This window comes from Rattus rattus, chromosome 6 (genome assembly GCF_011064425.1).
Source record: "Rattus rattus isolate New Zealand chromosome 6, Rrattus_CSIRO_v1, whole genome shotgun sequence".
In the NCBI taxonomy this organism is placed as follows: Eukaryota; Metazoa; Chordata; class Mammalia; order Rodentia; family Muridae; genus Rattus; species Rattus rattus.
The window spans coordinates 98,714,537-98,739,807 of record NC_046159.1 but is presented as its reverse complement, the minus strand read 5'-3'; the positions used below and the strand labels follow the sequence as shown (position 1 = coordinate 98,739,807).

The following is a 25,271-nucleotide window of genomic DNA, read 5'->3' as shown; positions in this document are numbered from 1 at the left end:
TTCACAAAGCACAAGAGGACTCACAATAAACAAACAACAAACAAAAGACTCCATACAAAAACTTAGAGTTAGGTAAAAATACTTTTAAAGAGTGTTTCAATAACACAAGTAGGCAAGAGAGGGGCCTATTAATAAAAGTGAAGAAGAGCATCAAAACCAAAAGAAACGAAAGAAGAAATTGACTGAAGAAACTCAAGAAAGAAATGAAAGAAAAAACATCTAAATAAGTAAATATATGTGGAAGGAAGAACCAGTGCAAACGAAAATTTAGTAAAAGGCATTTGAGAGAGACAACAAAATGCATGTGGGGCTGGAAAGGGCTTAGAGAGGTAAAACCAAAAGATGCCCCAACATATAACAAAGAAACGTGCTCCACTATGTTCATCGCAGCCTTATTTATAATAGCCAGAAGCTGGAAAGAACACAGATGCTCTTCAACAGAGGAATGGATACAGATAATGTGGTACATATACACAATGGAATACTACTCAGCTATCAAAAACAATGACTTTATGAAATTCATGGGCAAATGGAGGGAACTAGAAAATATCATCCTGAGTGGGGTAACCCAATCACAGGAAAACACACATGGTATGCACTCATTGATAAGTGGATATTAGCCCAAATGCTTGAATTGCCCTAGATGCACAGAACACATGAAACTCAAGACGGATGATCAAAATGCGAATGCTTTACTCCTTCTTTAAAAGGGGAACAAGAATACCCTTGGGAGGAAATAGGGAGGCAAAGATTAAAACAGAGACAGAAGGAACACCCATTCAGAGCCTGCCCCACATGCGGCCCATACATATACAGCCACAAAGTAGATAAGATGGGTGAAGCAAAGAAGTGCAGGCTGACAGGAACCGGATGTAGATCTCACCTGAGAGACACAGCCAGAATACAGCAAATACATAGGCGAATGCCATCATTAAACCAATGAACTGGGAATGGGACCCCCTTTGAAGGAATCAGAGAAAGGACTGAAAGAGCTTGAAGGAGCTCGAGACCCCATATGAACAACAATGCCAACCAACCAGAGCTTCCAGGGACTAAGCCACTACCTAAAGGCTATACATGGACTGACCCTGGACTCCAACCTCATAGGTAGCAATGAATAGCCTAGTAAGAGCACCAGTGGAAGGGGAAGCCCTTGGTCCTGCCAAGACAGAACCCCCAGTGAACGTGATTGTTGCGGGGAGGGCGGCAATGGGGGGAAGGAGGGGAGGGGAACACCCATAGAGAAGGGGTGGGGGAGGACTAAGGGGATGTTGGCCTGGAAACCGGGAAAGGGAAGAACACCAGAAAAGTAAATAAGAAATACCCAAGTTAAAAAAGATGAAAAAAAAAAAAAAAAAGGTAAAACCAACCAAGGAAAAGAGGCTGAAGGGTAGCGCAAAGGGAGTATGGAAATGAGATGGGTTCAGGACAGTGCTGGTGGTCAGATGGGCCTGGCTTCTGGGTCACACTGTCCTACACTCCCACCAGAGATACCCTGCATATACCCTGGGAGAGCTAAAGGCATTGAAGGCTAAGGCTACAGCCATTTATAAACAAAGGTAATAATCCACTGAAGGTAGTCAAAATAATAAAAATCTCAGAGATGCAAACCAGACACGGCTGATCTGAGTAAGACAGCCCCTCCTCTCAGAACTGGTGCGGATGCCTGGAGCCAGTGGCTTGCTGTCTAGTGTGCCTCCCCTTCCGCCACACTAAGAAGCTCATTTTGAACATCTCAAGAATCTTCCTCCCACTCTAGTCCTTATATTTAGCCAGGTGGAGCCCCCTGCAAAGAAGCTCTCCTTGTTTCTCTTCTAACTGATGCTCAGAGTTGAAGAAAAACCCTGCACGCTATGAGCAAGCAGGTTCTCTGCTTGGTAGCTCTTTGTCTCCTTGCAGTAGGTGAGTCTGGGCTCTCTGGTTTCCTGTCCCAAAGTGCACATCTTAACCCCCATTCCCTGGGTAGCAGTGTCAAGCTCCCCCCTGCCTATTTCCAGACTCTCTTTCTCTTTTCCAGGAACCACACATGGTGGTGCCATTACTCAGAAACCCAAGTTCCTGATTGGTCATGAAGGGCAAGAGCTGACCTTGAAATGTGAACAGGATTTCAATCATGATTCAATGTTCTGGTACCGACAAGATCCAGGGAAAGGACTGAGACTGATCTACTACTCAATAACTGAAGGCGATCTTCAAAAAGGCGACCTATCTGAAGGCTACGATGCCTCTCGAGAGGAGAAGGCATCTTTTTCTCTCACTGTGAAATCTGCCCAGAAGAGGCAGATGGCTGTTTATCTCTGTGCCAGCAGCATAGCACAGTGGAGAACAGCTACCCCCTGTTCATGCATAAATGCGCCCAAGTCCTGCTTCCCCCACCAGGTGGCTCTTAGGTCCTCCCCTAACCACTGTCCTCTCACTCAGCCAGGACCTAAAGCAAAGTAGCTACTGCCTTCTGTACATTTTATGGAATGGGGTAAAATCCATTCATTAATTAGCTTTTTAAAATTGCATACATATTCATAATACACAAATATATATCTATTAAATATACATGAGAGAAGGAGTCAGAAAGAGAAAAGAGAAGACAGGGATTGATTTTGTTTTTTTACATACAGCTTTAAATTGTTTACTGAACACTAGAAAGAAAAATTTAAACCTTCTCTTAAAAACCAATACAATTCCAGAGGAGGGAGAGGGGAAAGTGGAGAGACAAGAGACACAGACACAGACACAGACACAGACAGACAGAGACATAGACTCAGACACAGACACACACAGAGACACACACACACTGACACACACACACACACACACAGAGAGAGAGAGAGAGAGAGAAGAACTGAGTCATATTCTTATATGTGTGTTTTACTTAAAGTAATTGGAGTGCAGGAACTCCTGCAGCCCATTTGGTCTTATAATATCTAGAAGGGATTGGGAAGAATTAAGTTCTGTGATTAAGAGAAAAACATTGCAAACAGACAAGAGTGAAAACAGGCAGTATGGTGTATGAAAGAAGTGATGAGATCAAGTCAAAAAGGACAGTGGACAGGTCCACACTGCTCCAGATGTGAGGAGGGCATTTGGAAGAACAAAATGTGTTACTGAACAATATACACATATATAAGTGGGGCCTTCATTTGGCTTCTGTGTAGGAGGAATATGTAAATCTATGTCTAGCACTTATGAAAGCGATTTGTACTGGAGAGGAATTTCTGAGTCACTGCTGAACAGACAGGTGGTTGGCAATGACCTTGATGTAAGTGTTCTTCCTTTATTTGCTATCATCTTCAAGTTGGATTAGAAAATTAATGTTAAATTTTAGGACTATGTTTGATTATAAATATTTATATGATCACATAGTTCTCTTTCTCAAAATATGCAACAGTCTCTGTTATGCACAGCATACAACTATGATTGCTTATTGAAATGGGCTTTTAAAAACGTTGAGTACTAAGTAATGTCAAAGTTTCTGCTGTGTCTTTTAATCTCAGGATTAGTTAATTCAGAGATTTGTAATATAGTCACACCAGCTACCTTAATCTGGGATTTCGGGAGTATCTTCCCAGAGTATACAACCTTGATCTTATACATTCTTTTTTTTTTTTTAATTTTTTTTTATTAACTTGAGAATTTCATTCCTTTCCCAGTTCAGGCCAACATCCTACCCTCCCCTCCCCCTTAGGTGTTCCCCTCCCCATCCTCCCCATTCTGGACAATCATGTTCACTGGGGTTCAGTCTTATGGGACCAAGGCTTCCCCTTCTTGCCCAGGATATTCATTGCTACCTATGATACAAGTCCATGTGATCTTTATAGTCCATTGCATTTTGTTCAATCTCCTCAAGCTCTTCAATCCTTTCTCTGATTCCTTCAAGGGGGGTGCTTTCAGTGGTTTTGCTGGCATTCACCTCTGTATTTGCTGTATTCTGGCTGTGTTTTCCTTTGCTTCATCCATCTTGTCTAATTGGGTGGCCCAGGCTGAAAGTCTCATCTTGCCTCTCTAAAAATTCTTGTTCCCCAAAATTTCAATTTTGGATGTGGTTTCATGTGTTCCTGTTGCAGCTAGGGTAATTTTTGGGGCCACTTTCAGTATTGCCATGTGTGTTTTTTCTGTGAAGTTAGACAGGATGACCATTTGCCTATGAATTTCATAAACTTTATAAGTGTGTAGATGAAAGTATCCATTCTCTTTGAAGGGCATCTGGTGCTATTATAAATGGCTGCTATAATGGGCACGTGTCTTTTTTATATGTTGGGGCATCTTTTGGGTATATCAAGAGGGGGGTATAGCTGATATCAGGCGGTTTCAATGTCAATTTTAGGAACCTCCAGACTGATTTCAGAATGCAGGCAGACATGGTGCTGAGAGATCTTAGCCATTTCTCACTGGTGTGAGAAATCTCAGGGTTGTTTTTGATTTGCATTTCCCTTATCTGTTGAACATTTCTTTAGGTGTTTCTCAGCCATTCGGCATTCCTCAGCTATGAATTTTTGTTTAGGACATTTTAATAGAATTTATTTGGGCCTGAGTTCTTTGTATATTTTTGGATATAAGGCCTCTATCCTCCCAAAACCCCGTTTTGTCAAAGTCCCTACCTGAGATCCATTTTGTTGATTCTTGATCTTAGCATAAGCCACAGGAAATTTTCCTGCCCAACAAAGCCACAGTCCTTGATCCCACTTGGACTTAAGCCTTGTACAGGGTGATAAGCATGGATCCATTCTTCTACATTACATTCCTCAATACTGGGTTTTAGCTTTTGGTTTTCCTCTCAACTATAACTCCTCCCATTTCTGTTAGGCTATAGACAGGGACCCATTTTTTGCTATTCAAATGGTAACACATTGCAGTTACTGAATTTCTACATCTGGAACAGCCAGGTAGCAGGAAGGGAAGGTGACACTTGCCTGGCTTAAACTCTAAACCTGGCATGCCACCAACAAACCACCTATTTAACAAAGCCAGGAAGAGGGACATTTCCATTCAAAAATTTTGATTACAAGCCAGAGGAGTTTACATAGGTTTCATGTGCAATTCTGTTAAGGTGGAAAGGTCTGACAGATGGAGAATATTGGTCTGTAGAAGTAGAGGTTATAGGATCACCTTTCCTTACAGCACCAAACAGCAAGTAAAGGGCTTAAGCAAGAACTACAAACCTATTGTCTTCGATGCTTGCTCAACTTAACTTCTACTAGCTTGGCTGCACTTCCAAAGGTTTCATAATCTTCCCAAGTAGAACTACCAGGAGGCTATCAAGTGTTTAAACACGAGTCTACTCTAGGGTACATTTGACATTTAAATTACAATGCAACACTTTTGGCTTTAATAGGTTAATATTTTTCTTATAATGCAAAAGAGATTAAGTGAAACTTCTGTAACTATTCTGTAACACTATTCAAAGAGCCAAAATTTAATGCCTTTAAGATTCTAGGCATTCTTTTACTCGTGCACCACTCTCAAACCAAACCAAAACAAGTGACACACATATCTGTTGTATAGTGGCATAGAAGAAAGATGCCCATTCACAAACATTTGCTGTACAGTGGTACATAATAAATACTCCCATTCACAAAAGAAGTGGAGAATAGCAATAAAAAGACAGACCAGAGCAGTAACCTGAGATACAATGGGCTTTCGTAGTCTAACATAATAAAGTAGTACTTTGTACTCATAAAGGCCCTAAACTTGAAGAATACACAAGTAGCCATCAACAATGGACTGTGTAAGTGGATTGAGTTACACTTGGTAACAAGATTCACTTAACAATCCTACATGATTGGAAATAAGATAGGTGATATGGAAGAAAAGATTATAAGCAAATAAATGCATTCTAATGATGTCTGAACCATGATTTCCTTTGTTTATATCATTTGTTTGTCTTATAAGCAATACCAAAGCTTTGGAACTCTAAAAATATTTTATATCTTGATATAGGTGGTGGCTACTTGAATGTATTGATTTGGTTGAGCTTTGTTTATCATCTAAGTTATGTGGTCTGTGATTTGCATTCTATACCTCATAAGAAAGCTCTGAAGGTCATAAGACTCAGGGACTATCTTGGAAAATGGGGCAGAAAAGTTATGAGAGCCAGAGTTTGTGCAGTACCAAACAGACACAAGGTCTTCTGGACATGAGAGTACCCAGCACTCACAAACTCACATCAGCTCTGGCTGCTTAGGTGAGAGTCGTACAAGAGGATGTGAATCAAAATCATAGCTTGGAATGGGGAGAGATTAGTGAGCATCATTACTGATTGTATAGTGGCTTCACCATGTTTTAGTAAATGACTTCATATCATATATATTTGGTCAGTGCAAATTAAATTTGATGGGTTATTAAGAGATTAAAGAAAAGAGGACACAAAATTGAAAGGGGTGAGGAGTAGAAGTAGATCTGAGGTGGACATGGAAGAGTTAAGGGAAGTAGTAAGGGGTGGCTATGAACTAAATGTATCATGTAAATTTATGAGTTTCTCATTCTCAAAGAATTCATACACATGTGATTTTCAAGAGGAGAACTTTGATATGAATGTGAGTGCTGAAAAGAAACTTTGGTCAGTCGCATGTTTAAAGGCTAGATGTCACAATTATTTGAACATTTGTTATTACTTTGCAAACTTCTATTATTCCTATTTTCTTTAAATATAATGCTTATTTAATAATTTGTTTTATTTACCTTCACTGTCTTTATTATTTTTAAGTAAAATCTATTTTCATGTACCTAAAATGTAAAAATTATATATCTTAATGGGATTCTGTGTGTTGTTTCAACACACACACACACACACATAAAATAGTGATAATTTAATAAGATTTAACATACATAGATCCTCAAATACTCAAACATTCATCATTGCTTATGGTGAAAACATTCAAAATATTTTTACAGCTTTTAAAAATATTGTCCATATGGACAGTAGGACACCAAGAACTTCTCACTTCAATCTAAAATCTTTTTTCCTCAGCCTGTTGTAAGTGGGATCCTTTACTACGGTTCTGTGTGGCGAACCATTTAATTCTACATATGACTGAGGTCACAAAGTATTTACATTTTGTGTATTTGGTTTATCTCACACAGTAAAACTACCCGTTTCCACTGCACTGTTGCAGTAACATAATACCATCTTATGGATTAATAACATTGCATTTGAATACTTATTACCATATAATTTAGCCTGCTTCCCTTTAGAGGCTCTTGTTAATGATACCACAGTAAATGTGCATAAGTACAGCTGTCACTGACATACTTATCTCATTGCCTTTGGAGGATTGCTGGGCCATATGCAATTCTATTTTTAAGTTTTGGAGGAAATTCCATACTCTTTGGAATGACTCTATCAACTTATATCCCACATAATAGAGTGCAACAAGGTTTGTTCTTCTCCACACCTATCTCATAAATAGTTTTTAATTTATTTTTCTTGAATATTGTATGTAATTGCATTTTAAATGTTATCCCTTTCCTCCCTCTCCCATGCCTTCTCCCCCTGCTTCTATGAGGATGCTCCCACTCCCTCTTCAACGCCCTGGCATTCCCCTACTTTGGGAAATGAGCCTTCACAGGGCCAAGGGCTTTCCCTCCTATTAATGCTGTTCAGTGCCATCCAATGCTACATGTGTGATGGCTGGAGTGATGGGTCCCTCCATGTGTACTCATTGGTTGGTGGCTTAGCCCCTGGGAGTGCTGATGGGGTCTGGTTGGTTGATACTGTTCTTCCTATGGGGTAGCAAAGCCCTTCAGGTCCTTCAGTCTTTTTTCTAACTCCTCCATTAGGGTCCCCTTGTTCAGTCCAATGGTTAGCTGTGGTCATCCTCATCTGTATCAGTAGGGCTCTGGCAGAGACTCTCAGGAGACACACATATCTATCTTTTGTCAGCAAGTACTTCTTGGCATCAGCAATAGAGGCTGGCTTTGGTGGCTTCATATAGGATGGATCCCCAGGTAGGGCAGTCTCTGGATGACCTTTCCTTCAGTTCATGCTCTACTCTTTGTGCCTGTATTTGCTCCTGTGAATATTTTGTTCTCCCTTCTAAGAAGGAATGAAGCATCCACATTTTGGTCTTCCTTCTTCTTGAGCTTCATATGATCTATGCATTTTTTTTCTTAGCTATTCCAAGTTTTTGGCTAATAGCCACTTATCAGTGAGTTCATGCCATGTGTGTTCTTTTGTGACTGGGTTACCTCACTCAGGATGATATTTTCCAATTCCATCCATTTGCCTAAGAATTTCATATGTATCCATTCCTCTGTTGAAGGACATCTGGGTTCTTTCCAGCTTCTGGCTGTTATAAATAAGGCTGCGATGAACATAGTGGAGGACCCAGCTATACCACTCCTGAGCATACACCCAAAAGGTGCTCCAACATATATCATAAATATTTTTAAAAATTATTTTGCCTGTATCTTATGTCTATGCACCATATGTATGCAGTGCTTATGGAGGCCAGAAGGTGGTGTGGAATCCCCTGGATTGGGAACTGCAGAGAGCTGAGAAGTTCCATGTTAGCGCCAAGATTCAACGAGGGTTTTGTGGAGGCATAGCCAGTGCGTCCAACCACCAAGCCATCTCAACAGCACTTTATGCACAGCTTTTGATCATAACAATTCTTATTAGAATAAGGTAGCACCTTGTGGGTGTTCTCATCTGTATTTTTTTTGATTAGTGTGTTCTTAGAAATATTCTCTTTAGGAGAATATTTCATAAGCATTACGTAGTGTCATTTTAGTCTCACGTTTTATTCAACTAGAGTGTTCAAACTATTGCATTTTAATTCATTAGAATGCTATAATACATAATGACTAATATAATGGGATTTATTTTCAATTTTTACATATTTATTTTTGCGTGTTTTCTTTTTCCCTTATTTTCTGACTTCTTTTAAGTAAGTTTATCTTATTTTATTTTCCCTTCTAAAAATACATTTCTGTTCTATTTTTTGATAGTTAACCATAAAAATTTTTATCACAGTAACAAAGCCTGAAATTAATCTTATTTTTATGTTTCTCCTGGAGTATATATAAACTTTACAATAGCACTTTTATTCCCTTCTTAGTTCTTAATTCACTGGATGATCAGAATTTTAGGTCTGTTTGACTTTAATGGTTAGAAGTATTATCTTTTTGATAGTGTTTAGAATCACTTTCCTGGATAAATGCACTGTAGTCAGTATTTCCGCTTTAGAGATTTTCTGTATAAACCGACTCAGGGCAGAAAGTTCACCGTGCTTTGCCTCTTCCCTTTTAAACATAGTGCTGTGCTGCTTGCCTTTAATACTGATGGCAAACGTATTTTGAGCAAAGATGTAGTGTCCCATCAGGGACTATCAGACCATAATACCAAGGAGATTTTTGTTATTTATTCTTCAATCCAGTGATTCCTGGACTTTAACTCTGACTCTTTATCACTGATTCTCACAAGTATTAAGATATTAAATCTCTCAAATAACAAAAAAATAGACAAAGACAATAACACGGAGATATTCTAAGAAAAATAAGGAATTACAGCATACTTTGATTATTGACAAAATACATGGTTTGGCCCATGGCTAATTCAGAATTGTACAGCAGCATTAGTGAAAACACAAATATTAACCCAGTCTTAAATAATATCTAACCAGAAGAGGAAAAACTGTCAGTATTTGGGAAAAGATAATTGATTATATAAATCAGGTCTGATACAAGTGGAGGTAAAATTAGATTAAAACAGAAACAAAACACAAAAGCAAACAATGAGTTAAAATCCTTCTGAGTGTGGTGAAGGTGGAGGGATATGCGAGGTTGCTGGCTATGAGTTTCGACTGCCCCAGAGTTCTCAGAAAAGCATCTGGATGTGGGCTGCAGGTCCCTATAGATAAGTGTGAGTGGTGGTTAGTATGGAGAGCTGTATATTGAACAGAGAAAACCCTGAGCAATTTGGAATTCACTGATAAATTTTAACTCTATCCTTGCTTGGTATTGAACTTGACCAATGTTTTACATCTGAGTTACAATCACAGCCTAGCACTTTGGACCTTGTTTGTCATGGCTTCAGACTGAATAGTGACATTCAGTAAAATGATAGCAAACATTTTTACTTAAAACCTGCCGCCCCTACCCCCGTAAACAACTCTGGCCAAGAACTGAATCAAGAGAGAACTTCCCAGAAACCTAGTTCCTGCTTTTGATAGCAATTTTTATTCCAAAGAAAGAGGAAGATATTCTTCTTCTGAATCTGAAGGCTTTCAGCCACTTCTACCCAAAAGGCAACTTAAACAGGCTGTCCTTGTCTGTTGTAGAAAATGAGTTGTTTCCATGTAATAGCCCCACACTGATGAGACCCAGAGCAGACAGGAAAAGGAATATAGCCACAGTAGGAGAAACCACTCTTCAACTGCCACATTATTGCAAATGTGGGACTAATTATGTTTATAATAATAAAATCTATTTCCATAAACACAAACAAATATCTGACAGGTCAGTCCTTAACTATACCTTCCTAGTGTACTTCAGCCCCAGGAAAGCAGATGTTCAAATATAATGAAAGCTCAGCCTGGAGATTGATATGCAGGTGAGAGCAGAGTGCTTTAGGAAAGGCAACCTAACAGAAAACCCTCCAGCTCATGGCCATTTCTCTGTGTTTTTAATACTTATCCATCCCTCACCTCCAATATTCACCCATCACATACAAAACAAAATTTCTTAAGTACCATAAACCACTGATTGGCCAGCAATTAGTATGACCTCCATTATAGTAAAATATTTATAAATAAATTATCAATACCCTGTTTACATAAAAACATAGATCATAAATAAATATTGTGACAATTATGTCCTTCAGTATTAAGAGAATATTACATTATATTTTCCTGCTATAATGGTGATGTGTTTAGAAAATGGAAAAGTGTCCTCATTAACATTGTGAAGAAATCCTGAACTTCCAACGGAGGCACTGGCGTGGGCATTGTAGGAACACATGACAATGTCAACCTGCAGTTCTAGTGATTAACCATGATCCATGAAAGACTTGGTGTGAGTATTTTGAGGATATGCCAATAGACGCAAAGGACTGATTCTAGTGCTTTTACCACTCAAGCACACGACATTTCCATTTAAGAAACACACTTAATCATTTCAGTGGTGCAGACAGAGTGTTTTCTGCATTTAGAAGTGGCTTCTTGAGGCATGTATGTTTCTTTAATCATCAGGAGGATTGATGTATTCTGTTATCACTGGCAAGGATTACCACCAGGGGCAGACTAGAGCATTCTCAGGATTAACTTGTCAAGCATCCCTTTTCTTAGAGCTGGGGAAAGGACTTGGTCAGGCCTCTCTTAAGAGAAGGTGGTGTGAAGTCAACATTGAAGATGTTGCTGCTTCTGCTACTTCTGGGGCCTGGTATGAGCCTTGTTATACCTTGAAGCTTGTTGAGAGAGAGAGAGAGAGAGAGAGAGAGAGAGAGAGAGAGAGAGAGAGAGAGAGAGTGTCTGTGTGTCTATGTACGTGTATGTGTTAAACTGAGTGAAATAGTGAAGATTCTCTGTGGATGATTTGTGCTGATCAGATAAGAAGACACATCTGGTACACTTAAGGTGTAATAAATGATACCATCTACAGAAAGTAGAGGACTGTGATTATGGAGCTTCTCAGAAGATGATTGCATAAGAACAATGAAGATTTTCCAGGAGCTTAAAGAAAAATAGAGTAAACCCAAATTTTCTGGGATCATCTTTGATTCAGGCTTAATCTGCTTCCAGGGTTCTGAAGTCTTTAACTTCTGTTTTGTCAGGCTGTGGGCTTGGAGCTCTCGTCTATCAATATCCCAGAAGGACCATCTGTAAGAGTAGAACTTCCGTGAGGATGGAGTGTCATACTGAGGGTGTTCAGGCAACTTCTGTAGCCTGGTATCGTCAATTGCCTCAAGAGACCTTTGACCTGATAGCACTTTCTACTGTGAACTCTGCAATCAAATATGAAAAAAATTTTACCGAACACAAGTTTTCCATCAGTCATCCAAATTTATCCTTTTCATCTATGACAATTTTAAATGCACATCCTGATGACAGAGGCTTATATTTCTGTGGTGCTAGGGACACAGCGCTGGGCAAGAACAAGACACTTCAGCAAGAACCTTTGCAACAGATTTCCTTCCTCACCACACAGAAACTGTAATAGGTGTAAGGGAATAAAAACCACAGCTCCTCTGGTTAAGACATCTGGGTGTAAGTGAAAGAGGAAGTGAAAGAGAGCAAGAGAGAGGGAAGAAATGGGAGGAGCAGAGGAGGGGAGAGACTCTGAAATGATGCCTTCCACATTCAGGATGTGGAAAACATTCTGATAAGAAAATCAGATAATATAAGTCACAGCCAGGTCAGCAGACCAATCTGATCTAGGCCCTTCATCAAGAGGCTCTCATTCCCAAATTATTCTAGCTAGTAGTACATTGATGTATGACAAAACTTTTCCTGGGGAAATAGATAACACAAGTCTACTCACTCCATCTAGAGGGTCCATGAGAGAATGAAGTACAGATACCACTGGTGAGCCAGTGAGTTTTAGTAGGGTTATTTACAGGACGCTAGGTAAGGGGATACTTATAGGAGCAGAAATTACTCAGACAGCTTCATACCAAAGCCCACCTGGGAAACCCGGAGCACACTGGACAGCCTGCAGGCAGCTAAACAGGTTGGAGAGTGTCCTTTCTGAACGATTCTGCTCTCGATCTTGTAAGCAGCCTGGCTACTTTCTGCTTCTTCCAGTCTGGTCTTCTCTGTAGCTTTTCTCTTTTGAGAGTCTTCTTTGTAACTCAGCTGTTTTCCATCTGAGAGAACTCTCAGCTTTTATTGCTTACTCTGGTAGGGAAGGTGACAGAGAATCTGGTCAGTTTCAAGAACTTCTGAAGCTATTTACAATCTTTAAGGAGCATCCTGCAGGATGGAATGCTGTTATATATATTCCTCAATCTTACCCAAAGTGAGACTTAACAAAATAGAATGGAGTGCCAGCTACTTTTGTCATCGCTGTAGCCAAAACCTGACAGAGGTAACTTAAAAGATAAAAGTCTTATTTCCACTTATGATGGCAGAATATAATCTGTCCTGTCTGTGAAAAAATGTAGACAAGAGTTTACACAAGATAGTAGCATTCCAGTCTCCTGTCAGGAGGGATGGTAAATGCTAATGTCCAGATAACTGTCTCATCTTATATCCAGTTGAATGATGTCAGTTCACGTCGTGGTGCCGTTTATGTTAGAGGTAGGTTACCTTTCCTTACCAAACCTTCCAGCAAACTGCCAGGACACTCCCAGGCATATGTATCCGCAATGGTTCTCAATCCAGAAATAATGAAAATTATCTGTCCTTGTCATCTTGATATCCAAACATGTCGCATTAAACCATAACATTCCACCCTTGAATCACAAAATCTCATGTTTATCTCACAATGTAAAACCAACTTAGTCCATCTTAGGAGTTCCCTAATTCTTACCTGTTCAAACACTGACCAAAAGCCAAAGATTATCACCTGTTTTCAGATGTTAGGCAACGTGAACCAAGATAAACCTTTCTTTGCTTAAGTTGCTTTGTCAGGGTTTCTGTCACACAATAGGAGAAGAGTAACTAATATGGATGAGAACTGTTCAGTGATACATTTGTACAGATTACATTTCAAAATAGCTGATTGGAATAGAGAACAATCCATAAATAATGTAAGGCCAAATTGCACATGGTTTAGGTACTACCAAGCGTGTGTCATGTACTGTGGGACGTGTACTGTGGGAAAACATTACAAGTTTTTCCCCCAACCAAGGCACAAAGATTGATCGCTTAGGTATATTTGTTAGTTTCTGTCTTATTAAATATGTGCCAAACTACATTCTTGTCCTTTTTGTTGTTGTTTTGTTATCTATCACTAGTCATACTGATTTGTGTCTGGATTAATTTCTCTAAGAATTCAGTGTTCAAACCAATAATGTCTGATGGCTTTTCAATTCATGTGAAGAGGAAAATTCTGCAATGAAAATGGAGCCATGTGACATTTACACAGTGACTGTGTTGTGCTCCTGCTGCTTCAGTCATATTTGTATCATGCATATTAAGTCTAAAACTAAGAACTCAGTTGCTTCTGCTTCTATTCTTCCAGTTGCTTCTGCCTAGAGAAAAGAACTAGTGTAGTAATTCTCAATATTACACTACACACATCACCAGTGACATGGATCATTAGATAATGTGTTTGAAATATGGTGAGAACATGGTAACAGGGCTATTGCCTGGAGTCATTTATTTCCCTTCCACACAATGAGCTGAAGGATATTTAAGTCTATCACTACAGAGAGCCACTATGTTCAATCCTGCCATCGACTCCAACAGGCTATTGGAGACACCGTTTGTGGGGGACTGCTTGTGGGAGATATGGTAATACTGTTGCATATAATACAATTTAATTGTGTGTTCTTGAATTTTCTGAAAGAGACTCATAGAAACTATCATAATAATGTGTTCCATTAACGAGTGAATGTATTTTAAATTTTTATTGATTCTTTGTGAGTTTCACATCATGAAACCCAGTCTCATTTATCACCCTATTTGATCATATCCCCCCCTTTCCCTTGTGACCTCCCAGAAAAATAAACCACACACAAACAACAGCAATAACACATTAAAAACACTGCCACAATATGTCCCTCAGTGCATTCTTTTGGTTCACCAGTCTTTGCTTCCAAATGTTTGTTGCAATGAATTGTTGCTCTGGACCAAGATCTCTAGCTTCTGTGACACCATCAATATTTTATCCTCCCCAAGACTCCTTGGATCATCCTGTTGCTGCCCTGTGTCATGCAGATTCTACAGCCCTGGATCAGCAGGACTGATGCCTTCATGTATCTCAACTCTTTGCAGATAATATATATTTTGGGGTGGGCCTACTCAGAGCCCTGGATCTGGGCATGAATAGCCGCTAAACTTATCAGAATGCAGGGTTTCTCTTATCTCCACTATCAGGGCAAGCTCTCCAGCACTGCTCCGGGTAGGCCATGCAACGCCACCATCTTCAGAAGGCAGGGTCAACTCTCCTGCTCTCATGCCCTCCTGGCTGGCTATCCTATGCCTTCACCATCAGGATCAGCTCCATTGTGTTGCCTAGGAGAGGTGTCCACTCTCCCAAGTGCTACAGCGAGTGAGGGGGCAGGGCTAGCTCTCCCCTTCTCATGACCCTAGGGATATCTCTTGCTACTGCTGCAGGTAGCAGGGGGAAAGGAGGAGGGCATCACCCTGTCTCTTCACCATCCCATGCCAGATGAGTGGTGCGGCCAGCTCTCCCAGGCTCCCTTCCTCTGAGCCAGCTCTCATGTCCCCCTTCTACCAGGGCAGATCTATTGCATTGCCCAGACAGTTAGTTGCAGCGCTTTCTCTTCTGAGTGTTGCACCCAGTGAGGGTCACAGTCAATCAGAGCACCAACTTTCATAACCTCAGAGCCAGTTCTCCTGACAGCAGCAAATGGCTAGGGATGAGGAGACTCCCTTGCAACCAACATCACCTAAGAGTAGACAAGGGCAGGGACAGCTCTCACCCTCGGGGCTGTTAACCTGCACTCCCACCATCAGGGTTAGCTTTGCTGTGCTGTCCAGGCAAGGTGAAGAGCCGGCTTTTCAAGTGTTGTGCTGATGAGAAGCAGAGAGAGCTTTTCCGAACTCATGACCAGAGGTGGTGAAGAGCTACACTGGTACCATTCTGTGGTAGATGAGAAGTGGGGTTAGTTTTCCCACACTATTGACCTTAGGGCTGGCTCACCCATACCCTCACCCCAAGGCAGCTCAAGTTTGCTGTCTGGTAGAGGCACAGGGCTCACTTATCCTGAGTGCTGCCACTGGTGAGGAATTGGGTCTGTTCTCCAAATCACCTCATCCAATGAGAGGCGAGGCCAGCTAAGCACACACCCTGGACATCTGGGTGGGTGACCCCTTGTAGCTGCTCCAACCATGGAATCCCCATATTCTCTGGTGGTAAAATGACATCAATACTGACTCCTGGGCCTGCATAACCATGGACCCAGACATGGCTTAAAGAGGCAGCTAAGGCAGGGACTTCATCATGGCCCCAGGTATAAGACTACTGTCCACTCACAACAGGCTGCTTCTTTCCAAGCACACATCTCCAGTCCCATCTCTCTTCATAATGCTCAAGTTGATCAACTTCTCTTTCTTTCCCATTTGGAGACCACATACTTGCATATTGTCCTGGTTCCTGCTGCAGGTTGGGTATGAGGCTCATGGGCCTCCAGATGACATCCTCAATCTATGCTGTGTGGCAAGGCAGCAAGTGGGTGTCTATAGCCTGCCTGTTCCATGCACTGGAGGACGGTTCTACAGGTAGAATATCAGTTCTCAGGTCTCCGTCTGTTTTCCTTTTCCTGCGCTGCACCACCTGAATTTGATTTGATTTGATCTTTAGGAGTCCTAGGCATAAGACAGCTTTGGCCACCAAACCAGGCATTGAGCTAGGATGAACAAAAGACTGACATATGCTCTGAAATAAGAACACCACTGAACTACTAAAGCTGATAAACAACTTCAGCAAAGTGGCTGGGTATAAAATTAACTCAAATAAATCAGTAGCCTTCCTCTACACAAAAAGAGAAACAAGCCGAGAAAGAAATTAGGGAAGCGACACCCTTCATAATAGACCCAAATAATATAAAGTACCTCGGTGTGACTTTAACCAAGCAAGTAAAAGATTTGTACAACAAGAACTTCAAGACTCTGAAGAAAGAAATTGAAGAAGACCTCAGAAGATGGAAAGATCTCCCATGCTCATGGATTGGCAGGATTAATATAGTAAAAATGGCCATTTTACCAAAAGCGATCTACAGATTCAATGCAATCCCCATCAAAATACCAATCCAATTCTTCAAAGAGTTAGACAGAACAATTTGCAAATTCATCTGGAATAACAAAAAAACCCAGGATAGCTAAAACTATCCTCAACAAAAAAAAGGACTTCAGGGGAATCACTATCCCTGAACTCAAGCAGTATTACAGAGCAATAGTGATTAAAACTGCATGGTATTGGTACAGAGACAGACAGATAGACCAATGGAATAGAATTGAAGACCCAGAAATGAACCCACACACCTATGGGCACTTGATTTTTGACAAAGGAGCCAAAACCATCCAATGGAAAAAAGATAGCATTTTCAGCAAATGGTGCTGGTTCAACTGGAGGTCAACATGTAGAAGAATGCAGATCGATCCATGCTTATCACCCTGTACAAAGCTTAAGTCCAAGTGGATCAAGGACCTCCACATCAAACCAGACACACTCAAACTAATAGAAGAAAAACTAGGGAAGCATCTGGAACACATGGGCACTGGAGAAAATTTCCTGAACAAAACACCAATGGCTTATGCTCTAAGATCAAGAATCAACAAATGGGATCTCATAAAACTACAAAGCTTCTGTAAGGCAAAGGACACTGTGGTTAGGACAAAACGGCAACCAACAGATTGGGAAAAGATCTTTACCAATCCTACAACAGATAGAGGCCTTATATCCAAAATATACAAAGAACTCAAAAAGTTAGACCGCAGGGAGACAAATAACCCTATTAAAAAATGGGGTTCAGAGCTAAACAAAGAATTCACAGCTGAGGAATGCCGAATGGCTGAGAAACACCTAAAGAAATGTTCAACATCTTTAGTCATCAGGGAAATGCAAATCAAAACAACCCTGAGATTTCACCTCACACCAGTGAGAATGGCTAAGATCAAAAACTCAGGTGACAGCAAATGCTGGCGAGGATGTGGAGAAAGAGGAACACTCCTCCATTGTTGGTGGGTTGCAGACTGGTACAACCATTCTGGAAATCAGTCTGGAGGTTCCTCAGAAAATTGGACATTGAACTGCCTGAGGATCCAGCTATACCTCTCTTGGGCATATACCCAAAAGATGCCCCAACGATAAAAAAAAAACCGTGCTCCACTATGTTCATCGTAGCCTTATTTATAATAGCCAGAAGCTGGAAAGAACCCAGATGCCCTTCAACAGAGGAATGGATACAGAAAATGTGGTACATCTACACAATGGAATATTACTCAGCTATCAAAAACAACGACTTTATGAAATTCGAGGCAAATGGTTGAACTGGAAACTATCATCCTGAGTGAGCTAACCCAATCACAGAAAGACATACATGGTATGCACTCACTGATAAGTGGCTATTAGCCCAAATGCTTGAATTACCCTAGATGCCTAGAACAAATGAAACTCAAGACGGATGATCAAAATGTGAAGGCTTCACTCCTTCTTTAAAAGGGGAACAAGAATACCCTTGGCAGGGAATAGAGAGGCAAAGATTAAAACAGAGACAGAAGGAACACCCATTCAGAGCCTGCCCCACATGTGGCCCATACATATACAGCCACCCAATTAGACAAGATGGATGAAGCAAAGAAGTGCAGACCAACAGGAGCCGGATGTAGATCGATCCTGAGAGACACAGCCAGAATACAGCAAATACAGAGGCGAATGCCAGCAGCAAACCACTGAACTGAGAACGGGACCCCTGTTGAAGGAATCAGAGAAAGAACTGGAAGAGCTTGAAGGGGCTTGAGACCCCATATGTACAACAATGCCAAGCAACCAGAGCTTCCAGGACTAAGCCACTACCTAAAGACTATACATGGACTGACCTGGACTCTGACCTCATAGGTAGCAATGAATATCCTAGTAAGATCATCAGTGGAAGAGGAAGCCCTTGGTCCTGCTAAGACTGAACCCCAGTGAACGTGATTGTTGGGGGAAGGGTGGCAATGGGGGGAGAATGGGAGGAACACCCATAAAGAAGGGGAGGGGAGGGTTGGGGGATGTTGGCCCAGAAACCGGGAAAGGGTATAACTCTCGAAATGTAAATAAGAAATACTCAAGTTAATAATAAAAATAATAATAAAAAAAAAGAACACCACCACTACCAAGATTTCTCTGTGCCCACTGCCAGGGGCTAAGCAATAGTTCATACTTTAGTTCTTTTTTTTGGGTATGTTGTATTTAAAACAAAGTTCAATTTGGAGTTATACTCTAAAGTACCCTCTAGAAAACACAAATATGTATACACATACATACACACACACACAGAGAGAGAGAGAGAGAGAGAGACAGAGACAGAGACAGAGACAGAGACAGAGAGACAGAGAGAGACAGAGAGACAGAGAGAGAGGAAACACTGGGCTACCTTGTAATAGAGATGGGGAATTTCAAGAGCTACCATGTGCTTCAGGACCTTCATTTCTGTCCTGATTTGCTGTCCTATGCTGTGCTAAAATACTGACCAAAACCAACTTCGGGAAGAGATGGCTTATTTGGCAGACACAGAGTCCATCTTTGAAGGAAGTCAAGAAAAGAACTCATACAGGAGCCTAAAGGCAGAGACTAAAACAGAAACCAGGAAGAAATGACGCCTACTGGCTTGCTTCATTTGTTTTCTTAAACAATTCAGGACTACTTGCCCACGAATAGCACCACCTTCCAATGTCTGTATTAAAATGTCCTACACATGTGTCCACCTCCACCTCTGCTGGAGGCAATTCCTCAGTTGAGCTTTCTTCTTAGGAACTATAATTATGTCAAGTTCACAATAACTAACCAGAGCAGTTCCCTGGGATAGGAGTAACAGAGCCTTATTCTGAGGCTCCATTCCGTCACAACACCTTGCTGATGCAGATGAGGTTAACTGACATTGACATCCAATGCCACACAGAAACACTCTCTGGCACTAGTTTATGGAACTGTCACTCAATTGCTATAGCACACTGAGCTCAGGTGCCGTCATTTGATTAGCTACTCACAGTTTCTAACCGCAGATACCACCCCAGCATTCTATTTTGTTTGACTAATACCAATTCCAAATATCCATGAGTAGTTCACATATTTATCAGTAATGTACACTGTAGTTAAAATTATCCTGTTTTTAACAAAATGGATGTAACTAAGTTCTTACAAGTGACCCTGAGATACCTGAAGTGATTTTATTGTACATGTTATTCATGCCCAAGTGAATTGCTCTGGTTATTTTTCTTTTAAGAAAAATCATAAGGAAAATGTGTAAAGACTGTTACCGGATTGTTCACATTACTATGATCCAAATATATTAAGTGGGAGTGGGGATAGATAATGTAAGCTAAAAGAACTTTAAGAAAGATGTAAGAGCTTTGAAAAACTGTTCAAGAAAGAAATTGTCATAATTAATGACTAGAAGGGGAATAGTAATGAAGCTGACTCAGATGGTGATAGTATTATTCAAAATACGAGAAAATGAGGGGTTTTAAAAATGTTTAGGACATGGGCCTAAATCTTTGGAATTGATTAGGCATGGGTCACAATATACAGGAGGTTTGGAAATGACTATTGCAGCCAGATGAATCAGGGGATCATGGGAAGAAGATCTGGATTTACGGAGCTCAGATCCTAGGGATGTGCTGAAACCATTCCAGTGTACTCATGAAGAACCAGAAAATGGTTAGTAGGAGAGGCATATATTTGTGTTATTTAGTATAGTATAGGAAAATGATTGTGCATAAGGTCTTTGTGTGCATACCGTCCTCTCACAAAAGGCCAATAAAATAACCAGACACAGATGAATTCGCCCTTCCGAACACTAGGGGGTGGTGTAGGATTTTCTGTAAACTATTTTGTGTGGCTTGGTTTACAGAGTTGACACAAAGCCTCACTTGGAAAGATTTATCAGATTGCTTGGATGTTCCAGGTGACATAGATAAAAAGAGTAAGTTGAGATATCTGAGAGATATTTGAGTTAGTTGAATAAAATATTAGATCTTGCAATCCTCAGAACATTTACCAGGATGCAAAACTTGAAATTAATTGTTCTAGTGATATATGATCAATAATTGTTCAATAATTAAATAACCCATCAAGACAAACCAACCCTTTTACTAAACATTGTGCTGATTATGCAGTTAGTGGAACAAGGAGAAAGGTGACCATGAAAAAGGAGATAAAATTTAGAGATGTAAAAAATAAAATAAAATACCCAGAGAAACATTACACCACTAACAGCTAACCTCAATAGGTTTACTGGATACAACACAACCATAAAGGATCTGTTTAATTTATACACACAAAATTCCTAGTGCACAATAACAAACAGTTCAAAGTGAAACATTTCATAAACATGTACAATTAGAGACAACTTAGAAATACACAGCAATTAAAAACAGAGGCAAGGAGGGGTATATGGGAAAGTATGTAGGGATAAAAGAAAGTGTAAGGAAATGATATAACTATATCAAAATTTCAAAATAAGAAAGTATTTAAAATAGTAACAGTATAAGGTTCAAAACTGCTGGAAACAAATACACTAGAAGATAAGATAAGAAAGACTTTAATACAGGGAATTATGTAGACTTCAGAGGAACACATTTCAGAAGTCTGAAATAAATGAAAATATACACTGTTGTCACAAATAAATGAGCCCAATAGTGAGACTGTCCACTCTCCACAACACCCCTTAAGTATTCAGAACAACACTAAGTGCAATCGCAAAAGGAACTTCTTTTTCGTAAACACTGGAAAAAAACAATATTTAAGTGGATACAGTCATATAGGTAATACTGAAAAACCATAATGTAAAGTAATTTGCCCTGTACTTTTAAAATTATTTTCAACAGATAACATATGAAAATAATAGGCAAGTAACACAATAGGAATTTATAGGTGGATTTAATATATGATAGAAATGTCACTGCAGACAGTGTAGTGGGTATTATAGTATAATATGAATTAATCTAGAATAAGTGGTTTGCCCCACAAAAAATGATGAATTTAAACCTTTCTTTGTGGGCATAAAACAAAATAAATCACAAATGCTTAAATGTAAATTAAATGTAAATGTAAATGTAAATTCAAAATGTTAAGTGCCTTGGTAGATAATCAGGAGGTTGAATTTGGAAAATCACTTGTAAATAATACAGCATGTGAATATTCGAAGAAGTAGATTCTAATGAATTAAAAAATGTAACAAAAATTATTTCAAGGAGAGTATAAATACAAATGATAAATAAATAAAGAATAGCAAGATAGCCAAAAAGGATTAATACCCAGGAGATACAAAAATACCATGAGTAAAAGTAGCTAATCAGCCAAAAACTATTTAAGTTTAATGCAAAGTACCATTTCTAGGATATACAAGTACCCTATGATTGTAGAAGATATTTGATCTCTTTGTCAGACGCAAATATAAATTAAATTATATTTTACCATGAGTCACAATTTTAGTTTAACAGAAAAAATTAGAGAAATACTAAACATCAGTTTTAGTCATGGGTGGTGCTCATTAAACACACTCATAAAGTACTGGTAGAATGATTTTTGTCATTTTGTTATGTCGTATAAAGTTAATTTGGCTGTGGGTTTATTTCCAAAGTCAGAGGAAATCTTGCCATATGTATAGTCCAGACACGTTTGCAAGACATGTAAAATATTGTTTGCAGTAGTAAAAACCTACTTTGATATAAATATCAAGAATGGTTAATGACGTCCAGCAAACGAGTATAATGAAAGGCTAAGTATGAATGGGAATGATTGTCTACAATTGTTCATATCAAAATGAATCTGAATAAAAATATCATATGGCATATGAGCGGCATGTGAGATTGCATGACATAATTGAATATTTAGATATAAATGTTAACCACTGTAATGAAAAGAAATAAATGACAAGATTATTTTCTGCACATAACAGTGTGGTGAAATCTAAGACCATTACAGACTCAAACTTCTCAGCTATAATCTATCTCTTCAGCTCGCTGCTTAAGTCAACACCATTTGTTTTATTAATGCTCTAACGACACTGCATATTTGTCTAAATGATTTTGCAAATTTCAATATTCGAATCTCTAAAGAAGCTGCTTTGTGGGGCTGGTTTGTGTGGCAAAGGCTATAAAGCTTATCTAGGAATTATTCAGAATCATATTCTATAAGGAATACAGAAAGCAAATTAAGTGAAAATTAACATAAATAAATAATGCATGAATGAATTACAAAAATTTTTATTGAAAACAAGCAAGGTAGTAAATCACAGGAGGAGAAAAATAAAAGCAGGCCCAAACTCACTCACATCTTCAGCATCTCCTCCCACATCCTGTACAGTGTCTCTGCCTCTCGAATCTAACAACTGTGTACTCCATGGAAATGATTATGTCATGAGAAGATAGCCTAAGAGTGACAAGGAACCCTTCAGAAAAGGCAGCTGATCATCACTATCTATGAATCAGCCATGCACTGCAAACTTCTCTACTGTATGACCTTTTTATTCTGGACAGCAAGTAAGTCCCTGTTTTGAGTGGATTGTATTCCAGTTCCAGCATGTTCGCTTACATCACTGTCAATACACTCCCTTCTGGACTTACCTTGAGCTTCTCTTTCCTTCCTCCACAGGTTCCATGGACTCTGGGGTCATTCAGAGTCCTAGACATCTGGTCAAAGGAAAAGAACAGAAAGCCAGAATGCAGTGCACCCCCATAAAAGAACATAGTTATGTTTATTGGTACTACAAGAAGCCGGGAGAAGACCTCAAATTCTTGGTTTACTTTCAGAATACAGACATCCTTGATAAAACAGATATGATCGAGAAAATCATTTCAGCAGAATGCCTCACTAACAAAACATGTACCATAGAGATCAAGTCCAGCAAGCTAACAGATTCAGCTGTGTACTACTGTGCTAGCAGTCAATCCACAGTGCTGACTACTGGTTTTTCTTAGAACACAAACTCCTTATAAATCTACCCTGCTCAGGAAATAAGTGGTAAATTAGCTTGTTGAAAGCTAACATAAACACAATGTGAAAGTATATAAGCAAGAAGCAAGACAGTGCTTCTCGTATAGAGATGATAAATAGACAATAGTTTATATAGATATACCCCAGCAGTTCTTTGTTGATTTCTTTGATTTTTTTCTACAGTTATTTTTAATTAAAATGGATATACAAATGAGTTGCATATTCTGCAACTCTAGATGACAGGATACTGAATGTTTTTATTGAATATTTTATATATTTACATTTCAAATGTTACCTCCTTTCCCAGTTTCCCTCTAGAAACCACTTATGCCATCCTCCCTCACCCTGATACAAAGAAGGTGCTCCCCCACCCACTCACCCAATCTTGTCTAACCGCCCTGGCATTTCCCTACACTGGTGCTACTGATTTGCTGTACACTGCTTTTACTGGGTTTAGGTATGGGCCTTGAATTCTTGATCTTTCCCAGACTTTTACCATGAAAGAGTATTGAATTTTGTCAAACTGCTTTCTCAGCATCTAATGACATGATCATGTGGTTTTTCTCTGTGTGTTTGTTTATGTAGTCAATTACGTTGATACATTTCCATATATTGAGCCATCCTTGTATCCCTAGGATGAAGCCTACTTGATCATGGTGATGGATCATTTTGATGTGTTCTTGGATTCAGTTTGCAATAATTTTATTGAGTACTTTTATATAGGTATTCCTAACAGAAAATGGTCTGAAGTTCTCTTTCTTTGTTCGGTCTTTGTATGGTTCAGGTATGAACATAATATAATTGTGGCTTTATAAAATGAATTGGGTACTGTTTCTTCTATTTCTGTTTTGTAGAATAGTTTGTAGAGTATTGGTATTAGATTTTCTTTGAATGTCTAATAGGCTACACAAAAAGCATCTGGTCCTGGGCCTTTTTTGGTTGGGAGGCTTTTAGTGAATGCTTCTATTTCTTTAGGAGTTATGGGACTATTTATATAGTTTATTTGATCCTGATTTAACTTTGGTACCTGGTATATGTCTAGAAAATTGTACATTTTCCAGTATTGTTGAGTACAAGATTTTGGAGCAGGATTTGATAATTTTTTGGATCTCCTCGATATCTATTGCTATGTCTCCCTATTCATTTCTGATTTTGTTATTGTGGATACTGTCTCTGTGCCCTTGGGTTAGTCTGGCTAAAGGTTGATTTATCTTGTTGATTTTTCTCAAAGAATCAGCTCCTGTTTTTGTTTTTTGTTGTTTGTTTGTTTGTTTGTTTGTTTTTTCGGAGCTGGGGACCAAACCCAGGGCCTTGGGCTTGCTAGGCAAGCGCTCTACCACTGAGCTAAATCCCCAACCCCTCAGCTCCTGGTTTTGTGGATTCTTTGTATAGTTCTTTTTGTTTCTACTTGGTTGATTTTAGCCTTGAGTTTGATAATTTCCTGCTCTTCTACTCCTTTTGGATATATTTGCTTCATTTTGTTCTAAAGCTTTCAGGTGTGCTGTCAAGCT

At 39.4% G+C, this 25,271-nt stretch overlaps 2 gene segments (V, D, J or C); both read left to right on the top strand.

The window, feature by feature from the left end:
* The first annotated feature begins 1,853 nt into the window (after positions 1 to 1,853).
* On the top strand, positions 1,854 to 2,442 carry LOC116904400. The segment is given in 2 exon segments: positions 1,854 to 1,902; positions 2,018 to 2,442. Coding segments are annotated over 2 exon segments (474 nt in total).
* Positions 2,443 to 23,225: 20,783 nt separating this feature from the next.
* Positions 23,226 to 23,744, top strand: LOC116904399. The segment is given in 2 exon segments: positions 23,226 to 23,306; positions 23,419 to 23,744. Coding segments are annotated over 2 exon segments (375 nt in total).
* Positions 23,745 to 25,271: the final 1,527 nt, after the last annotated feature.